Source organism: Coptis chinensis, unplaced genomic scaffold (assembly GCF_015680905.1).
Source record: "Coptis chinensis isolate HL-2020 unplaced genomic scaffold, ASM1568090v1 utg2290_pilon_pilon, whole genome shotgun sequence".
Taxonomy (NCBI): Eukaryota; Viridiplantae; Streptophyta; class Magnoliopsida; order Ranunculales; family Ranunculaceae; genus Coptis; species Coptis chinensis.
This window is the reverse complement of record NW_028238124.1, coordinates 190,001-215,787: the sequence shown is the minus strand read 5'-3', so window position 1 is coordinate 215,787 and position 25,787 is coordinate 190,001. Positions and strand designations below refer to the sequence as shown.

General features: G+C 34.1%; 1 protein-coding gene and 1 pseudogene across 2 annotated transcripts; one reads left to right on the top strand and one right to left on the bottom strand.

Moving 5' to 3' along the window:
• Positions 1–444: 444 nt before the first annotated feature.
• LOC147473589 (nucleolar complex-associated protein 2-like) lies at positions 445–6,895 on the bottom strand (annotated as a pseudogene). Its single transcript, XR_015210386.1, has 11 exons — positions 6,740–6,895; positions 6,540–6,646; positions 6,375–6,455; positions 5,797–6,303; positions 4,830–5,134; positions 2,412–2,741; positions 2,096–2,302; positions 1,927–2,013; positions 1,291–1,385; positions 1,078–1,216; positions 445–983 (listed from the first exon to the last, which is right to left on the bottom strand). The product of XR_015210386.1 is annotated as a nucleolar complex-associated protein 2-like (transcript).
• A 6,767-nt stretch (positions 6,896–13,662) lies between these two features.
• On the top strand, positions 13,663–18,214 carry LOC147473588 (RNA polymerase sigma factor sigE, chloroplastic/mitochondrial-like). Its single transcript, XM_086587279.1, is given in 8 exon segments — positions 13,663–13,801; positions 15,419–15,622; positions 15,625–15,735; positions 15,737–16,165; positions 16,356–16,502; positions 16,682–16,918; positions 17,281–17,544; positions 17,751–18,214. Coding segments are annotated over 7 exon segments (1,536 nt in total). The 5' UTR covers positions 13,663–13,801; positions 15,419–15,472; the 3' UTR covers positions 17,949–18,214.
• Positions 18,215–25,787: the final 7,573 nt, after the last annotated feature.

Genomic DNA, 25,787 nt, shown 5'->3' with positions numbered 1-25,787 from the left:
TTGCAGTTTATGCCAGAACTCTTGAGCAATTATTAGAACTCTGTTTTTTCATTTTTTGCTGGGCTACTAGAACTCTGAATTACTCTTACTATGAGTCAAAGAAAGCACTTATTCCTAATTCTATGTAATCTGTCGCTGACTCCAGAATTGTCGAAGAATAAGACGGGAGTCAAAAGGTGGCTCTACAAAGCTGTAGATTTAGGATATCAGTACAAATAGGATATGAAGATGACATTAGATGACAACGTGAATTACACCAGAAAGCTTGGTGCACTTCTATAGCATATCGTGTGCTCACAGATTGTGTGCCATTTCAGAGAGACTGTGCCATTTCAGAGACACTGCTGGATTTAAATTAGAAAAGGGCAACAAGTACTTGGCACTTGCAGAAAATGATATATAAAGTTATTTGATCCACAGATGATGTGTGTTCCATTCCAGTGATTTGGATTTAAAGTCCTTTCCGCACGAATCAAAGAATTTGGCATATTACAAAGAACAATCCCTGTCATCTTTGTCTGCCAACAAAGAAAAACAACTACAGTCAAAACTGATAACCGTACAACAGTAAATTACAAACTTGGAAGTTTAAATCACCTCACACTGAGCTCTTACATGCAGCACACTAGCCTCCTGTACAACTACCTCAGCACAAGAACAAAACAATTCTCTTGTATGAATCGCCAACCTAGTACCATTAGCTACTCATTTGGCTCGTTGACATCAGGTTTTCTTCCTCTTTGGCTTCCTGGTATGGAATTTTCCTTTCTTGAAGTTTCTCTAGATGGTTTCCGTTTCCTGCTCACCTGCTTTGGAGGAGCTGATTTTGCTTTATCCTCCATATCCAAAGAGGAGGTGTCACTCACTGATTCCTCTTCATCCGAACTTAGGATCAGTTCCTCCACAATATCCTCATTGTGAGCTACCACATCCTGCTGTTCCTTTTGCTTCTTCTTAACCTTCTTCTTTTTAGTTTTTCAGTCCTAGGACACAAAACATTTAGATAGTTCAGTCCTAACTATGGTAGACATACAGCTTAATATCTAATCGACACATAAGCACTATGCTAATACCAACATCTCACCTGGAATCTTTTCCTGGTAACCAGGATGAATTAAAGACAGTGGCACCTTCTTCCATAGCTCTGCTATCATCTTCTTCATCATTATCTGATATTTTACTTCCAAACACAGATGATCGAGCTCCAACAACAACACTGAATACAAGAAGAGTGTCAGCATTCTAAACAAAATATAAATGTTAAATCCACCAAACGACAATGATACAGACCTGGACTCCACCATTGAATCATTTCTTTGTTGGGCCCTTTGGTGAAGACTAACAAGATATTGAGAAATTGGGCTATTCCTCGACTTCTTCTCATCCTATAATGACAGATTAGGTTGGTAAGTTCAATAGGAAAAACAAAAGAAAACAAATTGGATTGCAATCTTTAATCAATTAGATGGCATTTTTATTCCTATCCAAGGATGCTTTGCAGATGACACATATCAGACAACATTCCAGCTGTTTTAAATTTTTTAAGGAAATTAGCACTCACCTTGAGACTCGAGAGTAACCCACGTGAAGGCCCAAAGATACAGTCCTTTTGTTAATCAAATTTAATAATGCCACTATTTGTTTCTAAGGCTTTTATATTCATTTGGTAGAACTGCGTTCTCTCTGCCAGGATCTTCCCCCTATGTTCAATTTGTAGAAGTAACTCAAGTGACCTCACACATCACAATTTAGCCAAATCTTACGACATAGAATGAAGGTTGGGAACACATATTTCTGCCCCATGAAAAATATGTCCGCATAGTGTAAAGGACGCAGAGTGAATTGCAGAAGACATGATTGTATTGCATTAAACCATTGAGTACACTATTATCAAGAAAAGGGATAGAATTTCCAGTATAAACAAACCTCTAGAAACGATGAAGCTGCAGTATCATTAGGCAAAAATGTAACAGTTGCACGTTTCGCGTTTGTAAACTCGGCATTGACCTCAATCTGTACCAGGAACCTTTTTATACGAAAAATATATAAACCAACAAAATCTCACTATATTGAAAGACATCGGGCTAGAAATCACCTGGTGAATGAGTTGCTTTATTTCACGCAGGAACCTTTCAACCTTGGTAGATTTGTAGAAGCATCGCAGTCGTACTAAAGGAATAAAAGCCATCTCAAAGAATGCTACGGAATAGCTCCATTGAACTAAATGTTCAGCAAGCTCCTCAACCACGGAAAACACGCATGCCTCTTGAAATGCTCTAGTCTTCAAAGTTGGTTTGCTTACCTGGAAAAGCATAGCCGAAAGCCCATGAAAAACAATGGATTAAACAAGCCATGAATAATAAATTTCGACCCATTTAGCTCGAACAAACAGCAACAAGGGAGAACTATACTTTCAATGTTGTATGTAAATCTACGGCTTTGCCCACACCACCAGTTGGTTTTTTATTCAGTTCTTTCATCTCCAGCATATCAAGCAGCAACAATGAGACGGGGATAAAAGTATCCGTGGCAGCAGCAATGCGGTTAAGCATTCTAACACATCTCAACCTGAGTGGGAAGTACTTTGCAGTTGGAACCAAACGGGCCGCCCCAGAAATTATTTGAGTCAATGGATATGCCAAGGGGCGGAAATCAGCTACAGAACTATAGGCACAGATAGCTGCAGTCCAGAGCTCGAGGCAATTCATGAACTTCCATTCATAAACCTTTCTAAATGCTTCCTGAAAACAAGTATGCAGTGCAACAAAAAATAGATTAATCATGGATCTGGGATTTCTAAAGAAGTTACAAATTGAAGATGATGGATAAAAAACATGGATAGATACATACAGCACTGTCATTACGATGTAACAAAAATCTTGATATAAGATGCAGAGTAAAGGAACACAATATCACCAAGACCCCAGAGCCCCAGTAGAAAGGTTCCATAATGGTAGAAATTATCTTGCCCTAGTTATGGGTGATACAAATGCTCTAGTCCCTCAGTGTATGCTTTATAAGAATGACAGTTCTGATGAAACTAAAGAAGAGGTATCCTTTTGCTTGAAGAGAAGCACTGAGAGTTAAGAATTTGATCAGCAAACCATCCTTTTACTTTTGCTTTACTCATCTATACTTATCTTTTCTGTCATGGTTACAGTGTTCAACCAAGATGACACTGTCGAAAACTGAATATATTTCTTCCAAAACAAAACAAGAAAGCCCCTGAAAAGCTAATAATGAAACATGGCCTTTCAGCATACTGCAGGACTTGTAAAACTTTAACTGATTCATTATATTCCTGTCATTGTCCAATTGAATAAACCAGGGATTCCATCGCTTCAATCAAGCCCAACTCTTACATCACTAGATTTGTAATCAACCTACGGCTTTCAATTAAACAATTAGAGTCATGTCATTGCCACTTAAACGTTATAACCACGTGTTAACTGAAAAGTCTGAAATATTTATTCTTCCTCTTATTTCAAGAAGAGGAAAAATCCAGGAATCCCAGGACACAGGATGTGTCTGCTAATTTACTTTGGTAGATGATAAGCATTGGAAGATCTAACGGATAAATAAATTAATAGTATGGAATTGTAGTAAAGAAAGATAGAAATATCCGGATATTTCTCACAAGTCAAAAGCAACCGGCACAAGATAGGAATCAGTACACATTTCACACCAATTGACTCCTATTACATATCCGTGGGTATGTTCAATTCTTAGTCATTACTTAAAAGTATTTTTCTGACTAATTATTCTTGGTTATTAAAAAGAAGGTTAAGAACGAAAACGGTCCATCTGAAGAGTAGTAACATGACATAAGACCCCTAGTTAAAGACCGTAGGATATCGTAATTAAGCTAGGTTACATGGACACGCCATATTTTGAAAAAAATCTGTGTCGGATACGTATCCATGTGTCCGTGTCCGTATCCGTGTTGGACACACACGGACACATATTGTATTTAATTTACCTCGAATTTCTGATTTACCATCTAATTTAATAAATTTATAATTATTAAAAAATTAATTAATTATTCCTATCCGTGTCCCCGTGTCGATCTTCAACTGCTCGCCGTATCCGACACCCCGTATCCGTGTCGGACACCGACACGCGTGCCCGTGTCAATGTAACCTAGTAATTAAGGCATCATGTAATTGCTATTCTTTAGCATTATTTTATATTGTAATGTCTAAGGCTAAGTGGAGCAATAGTAGGCTTGATCAGAACTAGCATCGGTTGAGAGTAGTCACGTACTTCTAAAAAGACCTTGGTCTAGGTTCTGCATTCATTTCGAGCAGAACAAAAAAATGAGCATTTCATATTTTTCTTTCCGATCTTAATACTATTTGTATGCATCATATAGATATTTATAGTTTCCTTTAGGATAAGGCAAAAAGGATTACCCACGAAAAAAGTACAACTGTACAAGTGCCATCTTAATGGTACATCTGTCAGCCATGATTTACTGCGTGCCACACTAACTACCAAGGGATTCCTATGCTAGCGGTCCTAAGTTTTTCTTGAGTTCATGCACATTCCTTTCACCACATTGTTGCTAGTTTGGAGATCAGTTTCAACTTTTTGGGTGTTACTCATTATTGAAGAATGTAGGTGTATTGTTGACTGAAGCTTGTTTTTTCTCTTTTTATCTTGTACGTGTAGGTTATCTCAACCTACTTATGCTTGTTCATCTTAATTAATAGAAGCTTCCATCTTAAACGATCAAATTAAAGTCAACGATTACATTACTTAAAATACAATGATTAAGTACAAGGTTTAAGCAAGTCAGACCAGAACAAAAAAGAACCATGGTGAATTACCTTAGTCTTATTATTAAGTGCCTCCCCAAGAGAATCATTGCCAACTGTCTAATGAAAACAAAGGCATGTTGGTAAGCAGTTGGTAGGTCCACCCCATAAAGTTCCACGACACAGTTTCCAAGAAATTGGATGTGCTGAAGTTTTGAAGCATTTACAAAAGGACAATTCATAACATATGCCTTATAAATACCCTTAAAGCACTCATCCACACAATCAGATCCAATCCGAATGCACAAATCCCTTAGAAATAGAAAGGAGGCAACTGGAAGAGCACCGCCTCCTGTGCCCCAAAAGTGAAGAGAGACCTGCAAAATTAAATAAAACATTTTACCTCTGAAATGCAGTTACAAGTCGGCGTCATATTTGAAACTACTAGATTCACAGTATTTCTTTATTTTGACTCGATTTTTATCAATAAAAAGTATCATTGAATCGAAATACTATGGTAAAGCTGCCTCATAGTGAGATCCTGAAGGGGGATATAGTCAAATGTTTTAAAAGATGCTGCATTGAACCTTCACACAATAACCTCTAACACTCATAAATCAACATAATTTGGTACTTAGAAAAGGCTTCTAGCAACAAAAGGGAAAAAAAACAAAAAATTGACCAACAAATAAAAGCATCAATCATCTCAATATCAAATTCATAACGACTTTTCTGCTGGACGATGAGAAAGAAAAACAACCACTGCCAGATTTCAAATACAATATGAACAGATTATGATTACAATAGATGAATCCTCAATAGCATTCGTCAATTAAATGAAAAAGATAAATAATAATAATTATGAAGAAGAAGATGAAGAAGAAGCTGCATATATTTTTAATTATTTCGAATTAACAAATTAGAGTTAAATTTGTTAGATCCACAGTCATCAACAAGCTCAACCCACATAAAATCCAGTAACCACTAAGGCAAGTAGGCACAAAGCTGAAATAGAACTGAAATGTATTTTCTGGCATACCTTAACATACTTCCTCAAGAGGCTTGGAAATGCAGCCAAAAATAAGGCCGAGAATCTGAGGCGCCTTAAAGTGAATGAGATCATCTGTGTGTCGGTCATTTGGTTTAGGACGTGGAGAGCATTTCCAAGATACGATTTCACTAGATGGTTATAATTCTTCCACAGTTTAGTGCTCATAAGTTTTATTATAGTTTCTTTCTTTCCTCCAGCTGTGGGTAATTTTAGCAACTCTCGAAGAATACCGTCCATTTCAGTAAGGACAACCAACATTACTTTATTAAAGACACTGCTAGACATGGTGCTAAACTTCAATGAAGACTCATCTTCACGGTCATCACCATAGTGGCAAGCAGTACGGAAAGCCCGCAAAAGAGAACGGACCGCACTCAACTTGGCACTTTCTAGAATTTCTTTACGCCAAGAATCAACCATTGCAGCTGTAATAACATTCTTTGATGGCTTTTGTGTCTCCTCTTGAACAGTTTCATTATCTTTCGTGTCATTATCCTACACATATATGCAATATTAGACTAGGCATCATAACTAATATATACATTAGTGTATACAGCAGCACTCACATCAATGTCGTCGTCATCATCTTCATCGAATTCTAGAAGGTCCTTGTCATGCTCTTTCAAAAACTCATAAAACTCTGGGTCCTGTCCATGTCAAAACATGAAGAAAAAAAAATTAAAAACTCATAATTTTTATGTTAATAAAAAGGGGTGGGGGGAAATTATTACTTTTTCTTGAAGCCTTTGCAATTGCTGTACGTGTCCTTTGGCATTAACGATTTGTTGTTTTCCATTTTCTTCTTCTTCTTTAAGTAGTCCTTCATCACTGTTATTATCTGAAACCATAAAACAGCCCAATCAATCACAGTAACAAAAAAAGGTAAAAAATGTAACAAGAATAGATTTGTTAATGAAGAGGGGCATAGTACTAGTTCGTTTGTTTCTTTTTTTGTGAGATTCCATTGGTAAAAATGATCAAGGGAAAAGTGATAAACCCTAGAAGAGAAGAGAACGAAACTCAATAGGGTTTTGACTTTTCAACGTTTTGTGTGCTGGTCAAATGAATTTTGACTCTCTTGGGCCGGGCTGCAGTTTTGCTACTTTCTGGATGATCGTATATGGAGGACCATTAGACCTTTGATTTCACCGGGGTCCAAAGTGAAAACAAAACCCGACTGTACAAAATAAGTTAGGCGTTCCGATTCTATTTATTTATTGTCAATATATAAACATATATTACAGAAAAATTGTTTTTGAAATTATTTTGATAATCTATTTCATGATAAATTATCTATTATGAGTCCCATAATCAATTTTGGATATATAAAAAAATATTGTTTAGTAATTTTTTTAAAAAACTATTATCTCAAAATGAAATAATCCATGAGAACTTAAACAAAAAAAAAAATGAGTTTAAAGAATGAGAAACAAAAATTGTGGAGTTTTCCCCATTCTTTTTAGTTTTTGGTAATTTTCATTTTCATTTTTGGTCTAGTCACTAGATCAAAAATTGATTTGTGTTTGGTTGTTTGGTATCAATTATTTGTGTTAGATTTGGTTTTAAACACATAATTATTTGGCCCTTTTGGTTTTAATAAACATGTTTAACTGTTTTTTAGAATAAAATATTCTTTTTCTAAAAAATAATTCTTATGTTATAATTAAACTGATTTAGAGAGAACACCATACTAACTTAACATGTATTGAATCATTGAGAGAATGAGATAGAGATAATTCTTATTCATTGAGGTAAATATGAATGGGAGGATACCTTTATATACAACTAGGTAACCTCCTTTCTAAGATAAAAGATTAACATGATAAAACAGTAAGATAGATGATGATCAGGATAAACATCAAGATAGAAGATTATCAGGATAAATACCAAGATAGGGGATTATCAGGATAACACATATCAATGGTGGGCATCCATATAAGCCCACAGATTTCATAACACTCCCCCTTGGATGTCCACCATTCTTGTGGAAATTATGGTGGATGCATCTTTTGTAGCGTTCTTCTAGATGCTCTATAACTATCCAATGACAGTTGTCTCATTAAAATCTTGCTAAAAAAACCCATTGGGAAAAAACCAAAGCGAAGGAAAAATAGTACAACATTACTCAGAATCATTGTGACTTGCTTAATACTGCCTCATTAAAACCTTTACTAGGAAAACCCTGTGGGATAAAACCTGGATAAAGGAAAAGAGTACAATGCATATGTCCTGGGACACATACTTCAGGATGCTCCCCCTGTTCTATTACTCTCCTTGATAAAGACAAGTCTTTATATGTCTTGGTGGTGCTTGGTGGTGAACTCTGCGCATGCCGATCCCATATACAAGCTTTTGAAATGTATGCTTCGGTAGTGATTTAGTGAAGAGATCAGTAAAGTTATCACTAGAACGAACTTGCTCAACCTTAATCTGCTTCTTCTTCTGAAGCTGATGAGTGCAAAAGAATTTTGGCGCAATGTGTTTTGTCTTGTCTTCTTTTCTAAATCTTTCTTGAATCTGGGCTATACAAGCTACATTATCCTCATAAATAATGTTGGGAACACCTGTTATAGAAGGTAATTGACAAGAACTACGAATATGCCTAATTAATAACCTTAACCATACACATTCACGACTAGCTTCATGAAGAGCTAAAATTTCAGAGTGGTTAGAGGAAGTTGTCACTAAAGTTTGTTTAGTGCAATGCCAACAAATGGCAGCATTACCACTAAGAAATGCATACCTGTTTGGGAGTGACCCTTCTGATGGTCAGATAGATAACCAAAGACTGTATAGCCAACTAGATCATAGTCATTAGTGGAACCATAAGAATAAAATAGTTTCATACAAGTTATTCCATACAAATATCTCGACATAATTCTAGTGTCTAAGTGTATGTGCACAATTATATCTTGATAAGAAACTAATAATAGAAAATGCAATGTATGATCTTGTGCACGTATTGTGCTAGATATATAAATGCACCAATTACACAAGTATGGTACTTTAGGACCCAATACTTTTTCATTTTCTTCTTTGGGGCGATATGGGTCTTTCTCTGTATTCAGTGACCAAACGACCATTGGGGTACTTAATGGATGTGCCTTGTCCATATAAAAATGTTTCAAAATATTATTGATGTAATTAGTCTGGTGGACTAATACACCACTAGAACTTCTCTTGATCTGCAAGCCGAGACAAAGTCTTGTTTCCCCAAGGTCTTTCATCTCAAATTCCTTCTTTAGGTATTGAGCAGTTATCTCGAGCTCTTCCGGAGTTCCAATCAAATTTATGCCATCCACATAAACGGCTAGTATTGCAAATCCATTTAATGATTTCTTTATGAAGACACATGGGCCAATTTCATTATTTGCATACCCTTCCTTAGACAAATATTCACTAAGACGATTATACCACAATCTTCCGGATTGTTTCAAACCATACAATGAACGTCTTAGTTTAATTGAGTACGTACTCCTTGATTTTGCTTCAGGCAAACCAAATCCTTCAGGGATTTTCATGTAAATATATTTGTCTATGTCCCTATACAAGTAGGCAGTCACTACATCCATGAGTCTCATATCTAAGCTTTTGGAAATAGCTAAACTTATTAGATATCTGAAAGTTGCAGTGTCCATAACAGGAGAGTGTGTTTATTCATAATCAATCCCAGGTTTCTGCAGAAAACCTTGTGCCACAAAGCGTGCCTTATATCAAGGAATTTCATTTTTCTCATTTCGTTTCCAAACAAACACCCATTTGTAACCTACAGGGTTAACACCTTATGGGGTTTGTACTATAGGTCCAAATACACCACGTTTATTGAGAGACTCTAATTCTACTTTGATAGCAACTTCCCATTTTGGTCAATCAGATCTTTGTCGACATTTTTTTATACTACGTGGTTCAGTATTGCCCTTGGATATTTTAGTAGCTACTGTATATGTAAATACATCATCGATGGTCATATCCTTTCTGGCCCACACTTCTCCCGAATACGCATGGAATATTGAGATCTCATCATTTTTACGGTACGGTTTCTCTTGAGGGGGTTTCCATAGTTAATTCGTTCATAACCTCTTCCGGGGTTTTAGAGGAAATGGGTGTTTCATGCATAACCTCTTCTGGAGTGTTGTGCACAACTTCTTCTAGAGTATTTTTGGGGCATAATTTTTCAGTGGACCTCCTCTTCCGGGGAGCCGAGTCTTTTGAGCCTATAGGTCTGCCACGCTTCTGGCATGCAACAGATTCATTTGCAGCTATATTCAAATTTTGTCCAACGGGGACATTAATTTTAGCAGGTGTATTTATAGCTGGAACATGTGACCTAGTCACTTTTTCTGCATCATTGAATGCATCAGGCAATTTATTTGCAATTTCTTGTAGATGTAATATTCTCCTAACCTCATATTCACACTGAGGAGTTCTAGGATTTAGATGAGACAGAGTGGGAATATTCCACTTCAATTCCCGTCGTTCTTCTGGAACGGGTTGTCCTACTAGGACAAGGCGTTCTTCAAGAACTTTATTATCTCCCCCTAACAGCGGGAATAATGTCTCATCAAAATTGACAATTATGTAATATAGACTGTCTAAGTGAGTTTCTTGCTCCCAACGTTAGATATGATACACAATGTCTTTCTCATTTATGGGTATAGTCTACCGGACATATATCCATAATACTTTTCTCCATTTATATATCCATACATTTTAACATAAAGCAAAATAAATTTGTAAAGATTGATACTAGCACAAGTATATTAAGAAAAATAAAACTTGAGATTCATAATAAAGAAATTCAAAATATTAACGACAATCCTGGCCTATACTATCCATGAAGAAAACACAATATTAACGGTAAACGTTCTATAAACTGGTAATAAAAATATAATTAACTAAATAAATCATTCCAAGGATGAAAGTTTGCTCATCAAACTTTCCCATTGCATTTGGTAGTATGACCATCTTCTGGTGATCATACCTATCCTTCAGGGATTTCCAAAGACCTGCTGGGTCTTCCTCTGTTAGGTACTCATTCTTTAAGTCGTCATGAATATGATGACGTAGGAATATGAGAGTTGTGGCCTTTAACATACATGATTTTAGAACTTCAAGTTCTTGAAAACAAAATAGCTATAAAAACGAATTGTGCCTACATAAATGGGTAATGGGCCAAAACCGGACCAGTCCTTATGGGTTGGATCGACCTGACCAAGTCGATATAGTAAACCAGACAATCTTGGAACTTCAGGTTCCTAAAAATTGAATCTTTGGAACTTCAGGTTCTTTAAAAAAATAGATCTTGGAACTTCAGGTTCCTAAAAATTCGACTTTAGAACTTCTGGTTCCTAAAAATTAGATCTTGAAACGTCAGGTTTCTAAAAATAATAGATCTTAGAACTTCAAGTTCCTAAAAAAAATATATATTTTGGAACTTCGGATTCCTAACAATTTAATTCTTGGAACTTCAGGTTCCTAAAAAAAATCGATCGTGGAACTTCGGGTTCCAAATTTACCGGGTTCCAAATTTATCGTAGAACTTTAGGGTCTACATCATTGTTCAATAGTATACATAAAAAAAAAAAAAAAAAAAAAAAATGAAAAGAAAAAAATTTCCTTAAATTAAAAACCCTAACATGTAACTCAATGTTTTAATCCATCTCACAATATAAAATAAATAATTGCATAGATTTGGTAAGGAATACAATACCTATCCGATTGAAAAATCAGATTACCACGTTTCGCTATTCGATGAGAAATTAGTCCATAAAGAACTATAAAATTGAATCAGCTCTGGATGAATTAGGCTCCAAGCCATACACCGTTGGAAACATCTCTGAGTTAGCTTTCTAATGCAATAAGCGGATTGCAAAACCGATCACCGAGTAAAAAGTTACAACTGTTTTCGTCAGAAGTGTCTTTCTATTCCGAATTTTAAACTTTTTTTTTTTTTTTTTTTTTTTTTTTTTTTCCTGGTAATCTGTGAACCTCGAGCTCAGACGTTGCTCACATGCAGGTGAAACCAATTGAGAGAGTTATAAAATAAATAATCATATCATCAAATAAAATATATAGATTTTAACATGAGACTCGCAAATGCAATTAGGAAGGAGCCAGGTCAAACCGCTATAACACTTCATAGGCAAAATAACAAAAAAATATAGCAACAAAATAACACCAAAGAAGAGGTTAATAATGCACCTTGGTGATTTTAGACAATGACGCTGCTTCTCAAAGTAGGATTGGGAGGTCACATTTTTCCAGGCTTAAAAAATTAAAGTTTTCACTTAAGGCCTTAAGGGTGACTGGGCAGTAGCGCTGATGGTCGAAGATAAATCAGAACTACTAACCTAGCACCTTCCATATACAAAAAAAAATAAGAAGCACTGTTTGTCTGTTTCTACTTACAGAATTATTATTCACAGCTTACGACTAGCGATACCGCTAATTGCCAGCACACCTCTACTGAAGTTTAAAGCTCTCATAAAAGAGACAATCTAAATGGCTAAACAGTAGAGGATGAAATGGGTCACCATGAATTTAAGGAGGTTTATTTCTTCGTGTCAAGGTATGAGATATGTTGAAACTTAGACCACCTCCAAGTGCAGCACAATGTTCCACCTAAAGAAAACAAACATCTTTAGATTATGGCAACACATAACATCCACCACTTTAGTTTAGTGCTCCAGTAAGCGATTATCAAATGGCTTCATAGTAGCGGATGACATGGGCCACATACTGAACCAAGGACGTTGATTTCTTTAACTAAAAGCATGTCTGCTAAGAGCAACCAATATCCAAAAGTCTGGTTGTAGAATCTAACGGAGGGTCTCAACTTCATGTTGGAGATGTAACCAGAATTACTGTGGGAAGGCCCAGTCAGAAGAGACATACCATTAATCCATTAATCCTAAGTAAATCACATACCTTTAATCTAAAATTAGAGACTATCGTACTGATAGTGTGTTAGAATTAAACCGATTTGGAGAGAACACTATACTAACTTAACATTTTGGAGAGAACACTATACTAACTTAACATGTATTATCATTGAGAGAATGAGATAGAGATAATTTTTATTCATTGAGGTAAATCTGAATGGGAGGAGGTTACCTTTATATACAACTAGCTAACATACTTTCTACAATAAAGGATTAACATGATAAACAGTAAGATAGATGATGATCAGGATAAACACCTAGAAGATTATTAGGATAAATACCAAGATAGAGAATTATCAGGATAATGGTGGACATCCATATAAGATTTCATAACATCTTAAGATTTTTTTTTTTTTTTTTTTTTTTGAAACAATGAGATCCAAACACCATTTTATTCCATGCTTATTACCTATTTATTGATGATAGTTGATTTGTATAATGTATGTGCCCGTGTGTATATCAAGATCAACGTAAGTAGGAACTAGGAAATTATTCTCGAAAAAAAAACGTAGGAACTAGTAATTTAGAAAACTAGAAATAGTAGGGTCGGAAAAATAGATAGTTTTGAAGTGTGGAAAGAGTCGAAAAAAAAAAAAAAAAAAAAAAAACTAGTGACAGTGTATTTTAAGCGGCTAAAATGCTTCAACGTAGGTGTCAACAAAACAGAGCCCTGAAGGCTCCAGAAGCCAAATTCCCAACAAGAACCACCCACGTGTCACCAACACCATTCACTCAAAATCTCTAAACCGTTCTCAAGCCTCCACGTAAGGTAAAGCAAGCAAACATTCTCTACTCCTGTTCTAAGCCACCACATCCCAACTCGTCAGTCACACATAAAGACAACGTGTGAAATTCCTCACCTTTGATATTTCAGATCAAGTTCTCTCATCCGTCCGATTATTATAGAAAGCTTGTGGACAACGAAATTTGCACACTCCTTACTTAAAACTTCCTTCTCTTTCTTTTCGAATCTCTCTTCAGATTCTTAACTACCTTAAGAACAGTGTTTTTTCACTCAGCTTCATCTCTGTCAACTCATTTCGTTATAACAGGTATGTAATCTGAGCTAAGCTGGTATTCATTTGTTTACTGTTCCATAAAGTTTCGTTGGTTGTGTGTTTTTTACTATGATCAGTTCCCATGTTATCAAATGCCACCCAAGTATTTTTGAATATTTTGACTGATCAAATTATTTAGCAGAATAATGAACTATTGAGGTGAAATATTGTAAGTGTCACTAAAACCTTGATAAATGAGTAGCCAAACACGGTTTCTTGCTTACTCGAGGTGTTGTAAGGTTCGTGTGCTACTCGTCAGTGGTTTATTCAAATAACATGGATCATTTTGGATTTGAAACATAGAGAGAATTTTCCAAGAAATGAAATGTTTTATTTATCGATGCAAGTATATGGAAATGTTAGACTTGAGCAATGCATCCTAATAAATAAATAGTTGCATCCTATAATTGATATCCACCATCTTCATTATCATTCACGAAGGCGTTACCTAATAGTTCTGCCTCCTTCTAATTGCTTGAGCTTTAAGAGGAAGTGTTTGTCACAAACTCACCGAAGTATACAGTTCTAAGGTATGTACTAGACATGTTACAAGAGTTCCAATTTCACCTTCTCTCCCCATCTTATAAATCTATAATCTTGATCAGAGAACAACTCCATACAGCTCAAAATGTGTTTGGCACTTAACTTGCAAAGTTATAATCCCCTTCCTGAACGATTAGAATCCAATGCCAAATGTTACAACAAAAGCTCAACATAGACCAGAATAGCTGGGGAAGAAAATAAAAACACTCTAGTAATAGAAGTTTGCCCATTCCTAAGCTAACATATGAATAAGTGAATAACTATATAAGATTGTAATGAAGTCGAATACCTTAATCCCCTGTCATGAGAGCAATACTTTTTTTTTTTTTTTGGGTAAGCCTGTTTTAAATGAGATCAGTAACTCTTTGATGCTGGCGGGGTTCGAGCCCCAGACCTCTGGTATCATCACCCAAAGGTTTTACTGACTTTGCTAGTCGGCACCTGCATGAGAACAATACTTTACCCACATTATCTCAGTGTTTTTGGTTAATTCTACTGCTTTTCTAACAAATTAGTCTAGTTTATATAACATATATAGGCCGAAGTATGCTTGTCTTTCTCCTTTTATTTTGGGCGGGGTGGGTTGATCTGAATATTGTAGTCAATTACTTGAAGTGAGCATTAATGGACACTCAGTCATCCCTGTTTTGGGAGTTTATTTCTGTACTAGAAAAATACCTGGAAGGATCCCAAAGTGTTGATTGAATTGGAGTTTGACACATGTATCATGATATGTATACTCCCCCCACATTTTGTAAACGGCGATTAAGACTGCGGAAAGAAAATGCTTGTGGGATGTGTATTAAGTAGACATTTTTTTATTGCACTAATGTCTTATTCGATATGCTCAGACTGATCATTTTCATATTGATATCATCCTATTACGTTGTTTCAATTAGATAAGTTTGAAATGATTTAGGAAATTGGTTTGAGTCGTCTTTCTCATTATAATGTTCTTTAAAATATATCTAGGCGTGTATAGATATGGTGGGAGATATAATAATGATACTAAATGTAAATAATGGCCTTTCTCTTTCAACCTTAACTTAGAGTTACAAATGTCTGCAGGTCTTAGACTGTGGAAAGCTCGCAATTCATTACCTCTTTCACAGACAATTTGGCATGGGAGTTGTGACTGTTTCGAGTTCGACTTCACAGACTCCATTAGGTTTGAGTTCAAGATTCTCAATCAATCGCTCCCCATTCAAAAGCCCAGTGTTTTTGGCTTTCAAAACTGATAAAACAGATAATAGATCATTGGTGGTTCACAGTGTGAGACTACTCCATTATCTACAAAGAGTCATAGAGTGCAGAAGAGACTTAAAAAGGCCATCAAATCTTCAAAAATAGTTAAAGCTGTCTCGATTGATGAACCTTTGGCGCTTTTTAGATGTGGACTACAGTGAAGCTGCAGAAAAACTTGAAAATATATACAAGCTTAGTCCTGCAAAAGTTATTTCTGATGTGGAGGACACAGTTCGTGTGGTGCGGAGATGTCGAAGAACTAGGAAGGTGAAAGAAGGCAACGAGAAACCTGATAAGGAACTATCTGATATTGTAGTAAAAAATAACAAGAAGACAGCGAAACGATTGGGCCTCGATAAGAGAATTGAATTAAGAAGGAAGGAGGAGGTAGTTGATTTAACTAAGAGGAAGGTGAATGACACAGCGGATGTTGGATATGCTGATAGGCTTGTTAGGGAGTACTCAGCTTCAACAGATCTGGTCAGTTTGGATTGGAGGAAAATGAAGATACCACCAGTTCTTCCTTCTTCGGAGCATACTTTGTTATTCAAGCTGATGCAGCCTATGAAGGTGAGCTTTTCCATTATCCAGATCGTATTGGAGGTCAACTTTACAGTGGTTTAGTAATAACTAATCAATAAGTAAATAGAAAAAATGAACGTTGCCTATCAGAAACTAATGAAATTCTATGCTTCAAATAATTGGTTATTGTGATCATTATTACAGTGCTCTAACTAACTAGTTTTTGCTTAATTAATAGACACTCCTTAAGGTGAAGGAGGACTTGCATAAAGATTTGGGACGAGAACCCAGTGATGGAGAATTGGCAGCTGCTACAAACATGAGTGCACCAAAAGTTAGAAAACAAATAGAGGTCGGTCGAGCCGCAAGAAACAAGTTAATCAAGGTAATCCTTCACCAGTATCTTACTCCTTATATTCTTATGAAGGAGACATCTAGTGCTTGATCGGAAAATGTGTTCAATTTTATGAGAAAACTTCATGTTAGAATTTGGATTTCATTTGTTTGGTTTGTAGCAATAACATGTAGTAGATTACTTAGAATCTTTTTTACCATATGCTGCAGCACAATCTCCGGTTAGTTTTGTTTGTTATCAACAAGTATTTTCAAGAATTTACCAGTGGCCCAAGATTCCAAGACCTCTGTCAAGCTGGAGCAAAGGGTCTCATAACAGCTATTGATCGTTTTGAACCAAAACGACGATTCCGCCTATCTACCTATGGTCTGTTTTGGATAAGGCATGCCATCATGCGTTCCATGACAACATCAAGCTTCACACGTGTGTCCTTCGGCCTTGAATCGGTACGCTGACTATTTCTACATGCCTATAATATCTTCTTTGTTCTCTATACTGAATATTAGTAGTCTTTGAGTGTCCAAAACCGTAGGTGTTCTGTTTCGAAAGTAATTGAACCACTCCTGTATCCTGATTGAAAATGACCTCCAATATGTAGGAGACACACATTAAAAATTTGCTCTGCAACCTCTTTCACTCTGCATGAAGCACGGTTTCTATTCATTAATAATATGTATTTGCTTACCACTGTATACTGCAAAGATTTCACCATCTTATCAAAATTAATTTTGTGGTATTACATCGGTACATGTTAATTAGGTGAATAATTCTGCTGGAGAAGCATAACGATGTTAGAAACTTTGTGCAGGTTAGGGTAGAAATACAAAGAGTCAAATTGGAATTAATGTTTAAGCTTGGGAGAAAACCGACCGAGGAAGAGATAATAGAAAAAGTAGGAATCTCTCCTGAGAGATACCGTGAAGTTATGAGGGCCTCAAAGTCTGTCCTCTCTCTTCATGCAAGGCATGCAACTACACAAGAGGAGTTCATCAATGGGATTACAGATGATGGTGGTGTAGGAGGTGATAGGAGGAGGCAACCGGCACTTCTCAGATTTGCTCTTGATGATGTGGTAACATTTTTATCAATACCATTTCTAAACCTTGTCAGATTTAAACACGATGAAACATGCTTTGAATTATCTATCCCTTCTTAGATTTGCATGTAGATATGCATAAAGTGTATCTGAATGTGTATAAATTCCAATTTTTCAGCCTCTAGTATTGATAGTTTGATCCTAATTTTCGAAAACAACCTACTTTGTTATGCTTTCTCCAGCTTGATTCGCTAAAGCCTAAGGAGAGCCTGGTGATCAGACAGAGGTATGGGCTTGACGGCAAAGGTGATAGAACGTTGGGAGAGATAGCTGGTAACCTTAATATCTCTAGAGAGATGGTTAGGAAGCATGAAGTGAAAGCACTAATGAAGCTCAAGCACCCAACCAGAGTCGACTATCTTCGCAGATATATCCTCTAAACTAAGAACTTTGATGTTCTGCACTTGGAGTCACGCTTGAAAGTCTCGTGTATGGTTTCCTCGTCTGCCATATTTTTTTTCATTCCACTGCCCTTGCTGTATATAAGTGATCTATAACACAGTTCCATTAACTATAAGATATCTTATACCACATATACTTCATAGTGGAAGACCATGTATACAACTATACACAATTAATATTTGTACCAAAACGATGATGCTTCAGATAATCAAAATAGTGCAAGTCGGAGCAGATTCATCCTTAACTTGTTCACTTGCTTATTTGTTGCATGGGGAGATTTTTACAGCTTATGGTTACGAATATAATTCATTTTTATTACATCTTTATGGGTACGTACAATTTCTTAGTTCAATCCCATGGCACACTTAAAGATCAGTAAATCAGTTTATACTAGATTTGGACTCGGGCATACGCCCGGGATCTATTAAATATTTTGTATGCTGAAAAGGCTTTACAAAATGTCTCACACAAATTTTGTATGCTGAATAGGCTATCTCAATTTGATCCCTTAGTTTCCAAGTACTTATGCACCATAATCGTTGGTCATTAACGTATTTCGATTTATTTCCAATAAAAATATATTATGATTCGAAAATTTGCCACCGTAATTTTTAAATAGAATTATCTTAAACTCGATCTAGCTTGTATAATAGTTTTATTAGATTTATGATGATTTAGCAAGCAAATTTTGAATCGTAATATATTTTTATCAAAAAATAAACCCAAGACGTTAATGAGCAACGATTATGCATAAAGATTTGAAACTAAGGATCAAATTGAGATAGCCTCTTCACTTTGTGGTTTAGAATATTAATCTGTAATTTTCAAATGAAATTATCTTAAACTCGATCTAGCTTGTATAATAGTTTTATTATATTTATGGTGATTTAGCGGTAAATCATCACCATTCGGCTTACGTACTAATGTGTACAAATCACTAAAACAGATTGATTGTTTCTATATCCTCAAAGAATATACTACTCCCACTTGAAAAGATTTATCACATGAACGTGTCTTACGAATGGGTGTCGTTATATTAAATTATTCTAAAAAATATTAGCAACTATGCATAGCTATGAAATATGAAAATTATATTAATTACTCATTTAAATTTCTTGCACTACTCTATAAAAATGAAGCATCAAACATTGATAAAACTAATCGACTTCTTTTTATTGTTAGGTTTAATATTAGAAGTTTGATTGAAGTTTTGTGAGAATGCCCAATGTGGCGAAGATAATATTAAAGCTACTTGAATAGCAAGACATTCACAATCACAATAAAAGAATTATAATAAACACTACTTGAAATGCAAAACTATATTTGTCGAAACATTTATTCCCCATACATATAATACAAATATGTTTTAGGGTTATTAGTTCAATGCATTTGCATCAAATTTCTGATTTTTCTTTAATTATTATTTGATGTTAGTTTAATGTATTACGTTGCATCCAGTTTCCAATTTCTCATTAATGATTCTTTGGGGTTAGTTCAATATAGTTTCATTAAGTTTCCGATTTTCTGTTAATTATTATTTTAGGTTAGTTCAGTGCAATTGCATCCACTTTATGATTTCTCGTTAGTTATTCATTAAAAGGTTAATTCAGTATAGTTGCATCTAGTTTTCGATGTTTCATTAATTAGTGTTTGAGATTAGTTTATTGCATTTGCATCCAGGTTCTAATCTCCCGTTAATTACTCTTTGAGGTTAGTTCAATACATCTGCATCCAGTTTCTTATTTCTCGTTAATTGTTTTTCTAGGTTAGTTTGATAGTTTACAATTTCTATATAGTTTGCATACATGTAAGAGCCTATTTTTATAAACTCACTTTTGTTTTGGGTTCCTAATTACTCGTAATTATTCATGTGAGGAGGCTAAAAAAGTGAACATTTATGCTTTGAGGTCAGTGCGATGCAGTTACATCCGACTTCCGATTTCTAGTTAACTATTTTTTTAGGTTATTTCAATGCATTTGCATCCAATTTTGGATTTCCCGTTAGTTAATATCTGATTTTAGTTTAATGCAGTTGCATCAAATTTTTAGTTTTCCGTTAATTATTCTTTGAGGTTAGTTTAATGCAGTTGCATCCAATTTTCGATCATCAAGTTTTCAATTTCCCGTTAATTATTTTTTGAGGTTAGTTCAATGCAGTTACATTAAATTTATAATTTCCCGTTAAATATTCATTTGGGTTAGTTCAGTACAGTTTCATCTATTTTTTAATGTGTCGTTAATTAGTCTATGAGATTAGTTTATTGCATTTGGATCCAGTTTCTGATTTCCCATTAATAACTCATTAAGGTTAGTTCAATACATTTGCATATAGTTTTTGATTATTTATGCTTTTAGGTTAGTTCGATATAATTATATCCGGTTTCTGATTTCTCGTTAACTATTCTTTGAGGTTATTTCAATGCATTTGCATTTAGTTTCCGATTTCCCACCAATTATTCTATGAGATTAGCTCAATGCAGTTGCATTCGGTTTTTGATTTTTTGTTAATTATTTTTTGAGTTAAGTTCAATGCATTTGCATCCAGTTTTCAGTTTCCCATTAATTATTATTTGAGGTTTCTTTGATGTATTTGCATATCGTTTCCGATTTTCCATTAAATTTTTTTCAAAGATTTGCATCCAATTTCTAATTTCCCGTTAGTTACTCTCTGTCGTTAGCTTAATGCAATTTGCATAAAGCTTCTAATTTCCCGTTAACTACTCTTTAAGCTCAGTTATGTATTTGAATCTAGTTTCTGATTTCTTTATAATTATCCAATGTGGTGTATAATACCAACTTCTACTGATCCATCTATAGTGTCCTTGCAAACATGACATAAAAAGTAAATTATGCGTAATTTACTATGTGCATGGGATCATTGAAGATTATCCAGTTCCCGATTTTCCGTTAATTATTATTTAAATTATGCATGACTCACTATGTGGAATCTTCAAATATTATCTATGAACGGGTGTTGTTATATTAATTATTCTGAAAACTATTTGCAAATATGCATAACTATTATATATTAATATTATATTGATCACTCAACCAAATTTCTTATAACGTGAAAACCTCACTTTCCATTAAAAAAAAAAACTCACCTTTGATAAAACCATTCAACTTCATTTTGTTGTTTAGTAATAGAAGTTTGATTGAAGTTTTGTGAGATTGCCTAATAAGGCGAAGTTCATATATATTGAAGCTACTTGAATAACAAAGAGTTTCCAATCATACGGAAAGAGATAAGATAAATACAATTTTAAATGTAAAACTATACTTATCGAGACATTCCCACAACATATAATCCAACTGTGTTTTGAGGTTAGTTTAATGCATTTGTATTCAGTTTCTGATTTTCTGTTATTTATATTTTGAGGTTAGTTCAATGCAGTTGTATCTAATTTCCAATTCCCGTTATTTATTTTTTGAGATCAGTTCAATGAAGTTGCATCCAGTTTCTGATTTATCGTTAATTATTCTTTTTAGTTAGTTCAATACATTTATATCTAATTTCCAATTTCCTGTTGTTAATTGTTATATTATTTGAGGTCAGTTCAATGCATTTGCATCCAGTTTCTGATTTTCCGTTAATTATTCTATGAGATTAGTTTAATATATTTGTATCCAGTTTTCGATTTCTCGTTTATTATTTGATAAAGTTGCATTTTCATCTAGTTTCCGATTTCCCGTTAATTATTGTTTGAGGTTAGTTCAATGAGTTTGCATTCAGTTTCTGATTTTCTGTTAATTATTTCTAGAGGTTTTGCATCCAATTTATTTTTTTAGATTAGTTCAGTGCAGTTGCATCCGATTTCCGATTTCTCGTTATTTATTTTTTAAGATTAGTTCCACACATTTGCATTATGTTTCCAATTTATAATTAATTTTACTTTGAAGTTAGTTTAATGTAGCTACATCCAGTTTCTGATTTTCTGTTAATTTAATCTTTGAGGATTAGCTCAATGCATTTTCATCCAATTTTTGATTTTACGACAATTATTTTTTGATGTTAGTTTGATATATTTGCATCCAATATTTAATTTTCAGTTAATTATTCTTTGAGGTTAGTTTGATGCAGTTCTATCCATATTCTGATTTTCTATTAATTAATTTTTAAGATTAGTTTAATGTTTACATTTGCATCCAGTTTTCAATTTTCCGTTAAATATTATTTAAGGTTAGTTCAATGCATTTGCATCCAGTTTTTAGTTCCCCATTAATTGTTTTTTTATGTTAGTTTCAATCAATATTATATATATTTTAAAATATTTGTCATTATTGCTTTGCTGTTATTTTATTTTTTTCATTTTTCATTATATATTTTGTGATGTTATTTTTTGTATAATTGTTTTTAACTATATTTTGAAGCCGTGTTAAGGATATATTCGAAATAAGTCGGTGTTTTATCATAGACACTAAAATTGTATGATTTGTAATAGGAAATTAGTTTATACAAATCACCTATTTTTTTGCAATTGTTTTTATTTGATCAAATATATAAAAATTGGAACTCTAAAAGTGTTTGATTTGTAATAGAAAATTATTTTCTACAAATCACCTATTTTTTTTTAGTAATTTTGTTTTATTTTATCAAATATATAAGAATTGAAAATACACTCAAACTCTCTAAATACAAGAATTATAAATATACTCAAATTGTCCAAAGAGATTCAATGTACGTAGGATTATAGGCTATTAGAAAATACTATCTTTCATATTAAAGTGCCACATAGGATAGAGAAAAAACTAACTCTCATATTAGAGTGTCACATAGGAGAGAGAAAATATTCTTTTAAAGGTCTCTGCTTTAGTATATAGATAGTAGATTAGAGTCAGTAAAGCTTTCAAACATTTAGCAGCTTATTGTTAATGTATTGGATCCTATCACTGAGTGTCGATCCTTAGTGTCACTCCTCGTTATGATAGTGTTAGTTAACATATACCACTTTACTTTTTTAGTTTTTACATCAAATTTCTGTTTGCAATGTTGTCAACACACTTTTTCAAGTTTCATTTGAAATTTTGTAATTACTTCACAAGTTTCATCGCATTGTTTGGAGGTAATGAAACCTTTCGAGTTTTTGCAAAGATTTATGCCCAAAAAAAAAGAGTGAAAATTGCTATATAATTTTTTTATTTAGTTTTTTTTTTTTCTTGTTGAGTGATTATCTTTAGTAGTCACTTTAGACGAGATCATAAAGCATAGCATGTATGTCCCAACTGCTGTCAAATTCGCGAACATATTGAAAAAGATGAAAACAGCATTATGCCTTATCCCTTCTTTAGAATTATACACATTGTAGAATTGTGTGAACTTGCGTATATTAAAATTGATGGAATGAATCGCGGCCATATTATTATTCCTTCCAACCCTTCAGGAGACTTGAAACTTTAGGACTTAATTGTAGCTTCTCCTTACCTTTATTGCCTTGCTAGTAATGGAAGGTGCTCATAAATCAAGACCCCCTGAGTTGTAATATGAACTTTGATAATGTGCATAATTTAGTACTAGTTGTTGAATTTCACAAGCAACATAATGGGAGCATGGCATACATATTATTAGAGTGGATATAAGGCTTTTACCATTTAATAGTATTATTAGATTTATATCCAGTAATATGCATGGGATCCTTTTCGAGTGTATTGCATAGCACGTGCATTCAAAACCGTACTCTGTTTCTAATATTCACACAAATCATTAAACAAGACGTCATATCAAGATTATTTTCTATAGCTCGGAAAATAGTCTTTTGTATTTATATTAATAACCCGTAACAAATTGAAGCATTTTGAAAGTGCCAACTGTGTGTTTCTCCTTAGTTTTACTTTTTATTTTCTGATTACTGTATAATCACCATCGTAGTACTTTTGATTTTGTATTGCATTTTGTATTTAATTCTTTTTATGAGGTTATAAAAGCATAACAAATTGAAACCTTTTGCTAGTGCCAACCGTGTGTTTTTCCTTACTTTTACTTTTTTATTTTATGATTATTGTATAATCACCATCATAGTATTTTTGGTTTTGTATTGCAATTTGTCTCTAAATCTTTTTATAGGGTTATCTGGCTCATTAATTAGTTATATTACCTACTCTTCTAAACAACTAGAACTTGATTCACAACTAGAGTGTAATGCGGCTGATGAGCGTGTTAGAATATTGGCTTCTGAAGTCATTGACTTAGAAGAAAAGGTATTGTGTTTAATGGAGGGGTGCAATGTCTTGGAATTGGTCAAAGAGGTGCCAATCCCATAAAGTGGGGTGTAAATACTGCGACCCCAAACACTGTTAGCGAGCACTAAACGGGGACGAATGTTAGAAATATCGTAATAATGGACACCATAGTTGCTGCGAACATGAAATTACCTGTGCCCCTCACTCTCAATGGTGCCTTCCCACCATGCATTGTCATGTACAACTTCAACCATTTGATGCATTCTATAATAGCGGTCTGCTACTAGTATAGCAATAGGACATCGATGTCTAAGCTGGTTTCGGTGAACACTCTCTCTTAGCCTTCCAGAGTTATCTGGCTCCATCACGTCTTCATGAACAATAAGGTGTTGATCACCTTGCAATCCCCCTCCTGTACGAGCAATAACAACAACATTACGATGACCTCCGTTGTCTCCTACTACTAACTCTATTTCACTATTATCTATGTATATATCCTCCAAGATCCAGATAATCAGCCATTACAATAAGTAAATTTATACTAGAAATTCTATGTGAGAAGTGTTTTTTGGAATAAGAAGTGTAAGGTACTTGTAGAAATGCCAAGTGTAAAAGGAAAATTAGGTACCAACATTGAATGATGGTTGAAAGAGTATATATTTGGAATATTTCTTAAATTAAGTGATGTACGTACTTAACTTTAATTTGGAATGAACTAACCACATTTTTGTTGGTATCTTAGCTAGGGATTCCTTGTATGAAATGAAAATAGAAGGGAAAAAAGGTAAAGATTGGGATGAATATGTTCCTTCCCCATATGAATATGAACTGACCAATGAGTAGCTCGAGGGCAAAATGTGAAGCGGGCCAGACTATAAACGCAATGAAACAAATGCAACGCCTTGTAAAGGTTCAATCTCAAATACAGTCAAGCTAGAAGGATTTAAGATTGCAAGTACTAGTAAATGATCGTCACACTTTTTTCGAGTTCGTCACATTTTATAATTGCAACTCTTTGACATTCATTTTTTGTCGGGAATTGTGTTGCATCATAGATGTCGGTAATAAAAACCGTCGTATTGTTATCCTCAATAGTTTTTTGAAGTTTGATCGATGTACTTTAGCCGTCAGAACTAGTAATTGTTCCAAATTTTTGTGGAAACTATCACAAATAAATATTCTAATATCATATTGTCTTATCTCGATTTCTTTTAACTGAAATTAAAACCTTTTTCATTATTAGTTTTTTTTATTGTTTTTCAAAGAGAAAAAACATAATTGTAATAATTTTGAAAATGGGACGAGGTTTAAAATGACAAATATTATTGTTGAGATTACAAATACAACTTTAGACTCTTTTAAATATATTCAACCAAATTAACATTACAACAACTTTATGATATGACAATACTTTTTTAACATTATTTTTAAAAATATGATATTGTACATAGAATTTGATATCACTTTTTCCATGAGTGATGTTAGAAGTTTGTGATAATAATCTTGTTTTAAAATTATTTTTTCTCAAAAGTGACTTAGTAAAAGTCTACAACCTCACTTTCAGAAGTGATGTGGTTTAATCATTTACATCACTTGTTAATCACTTTATAAATTATGTGAAAATTAGAAATATTAAATCA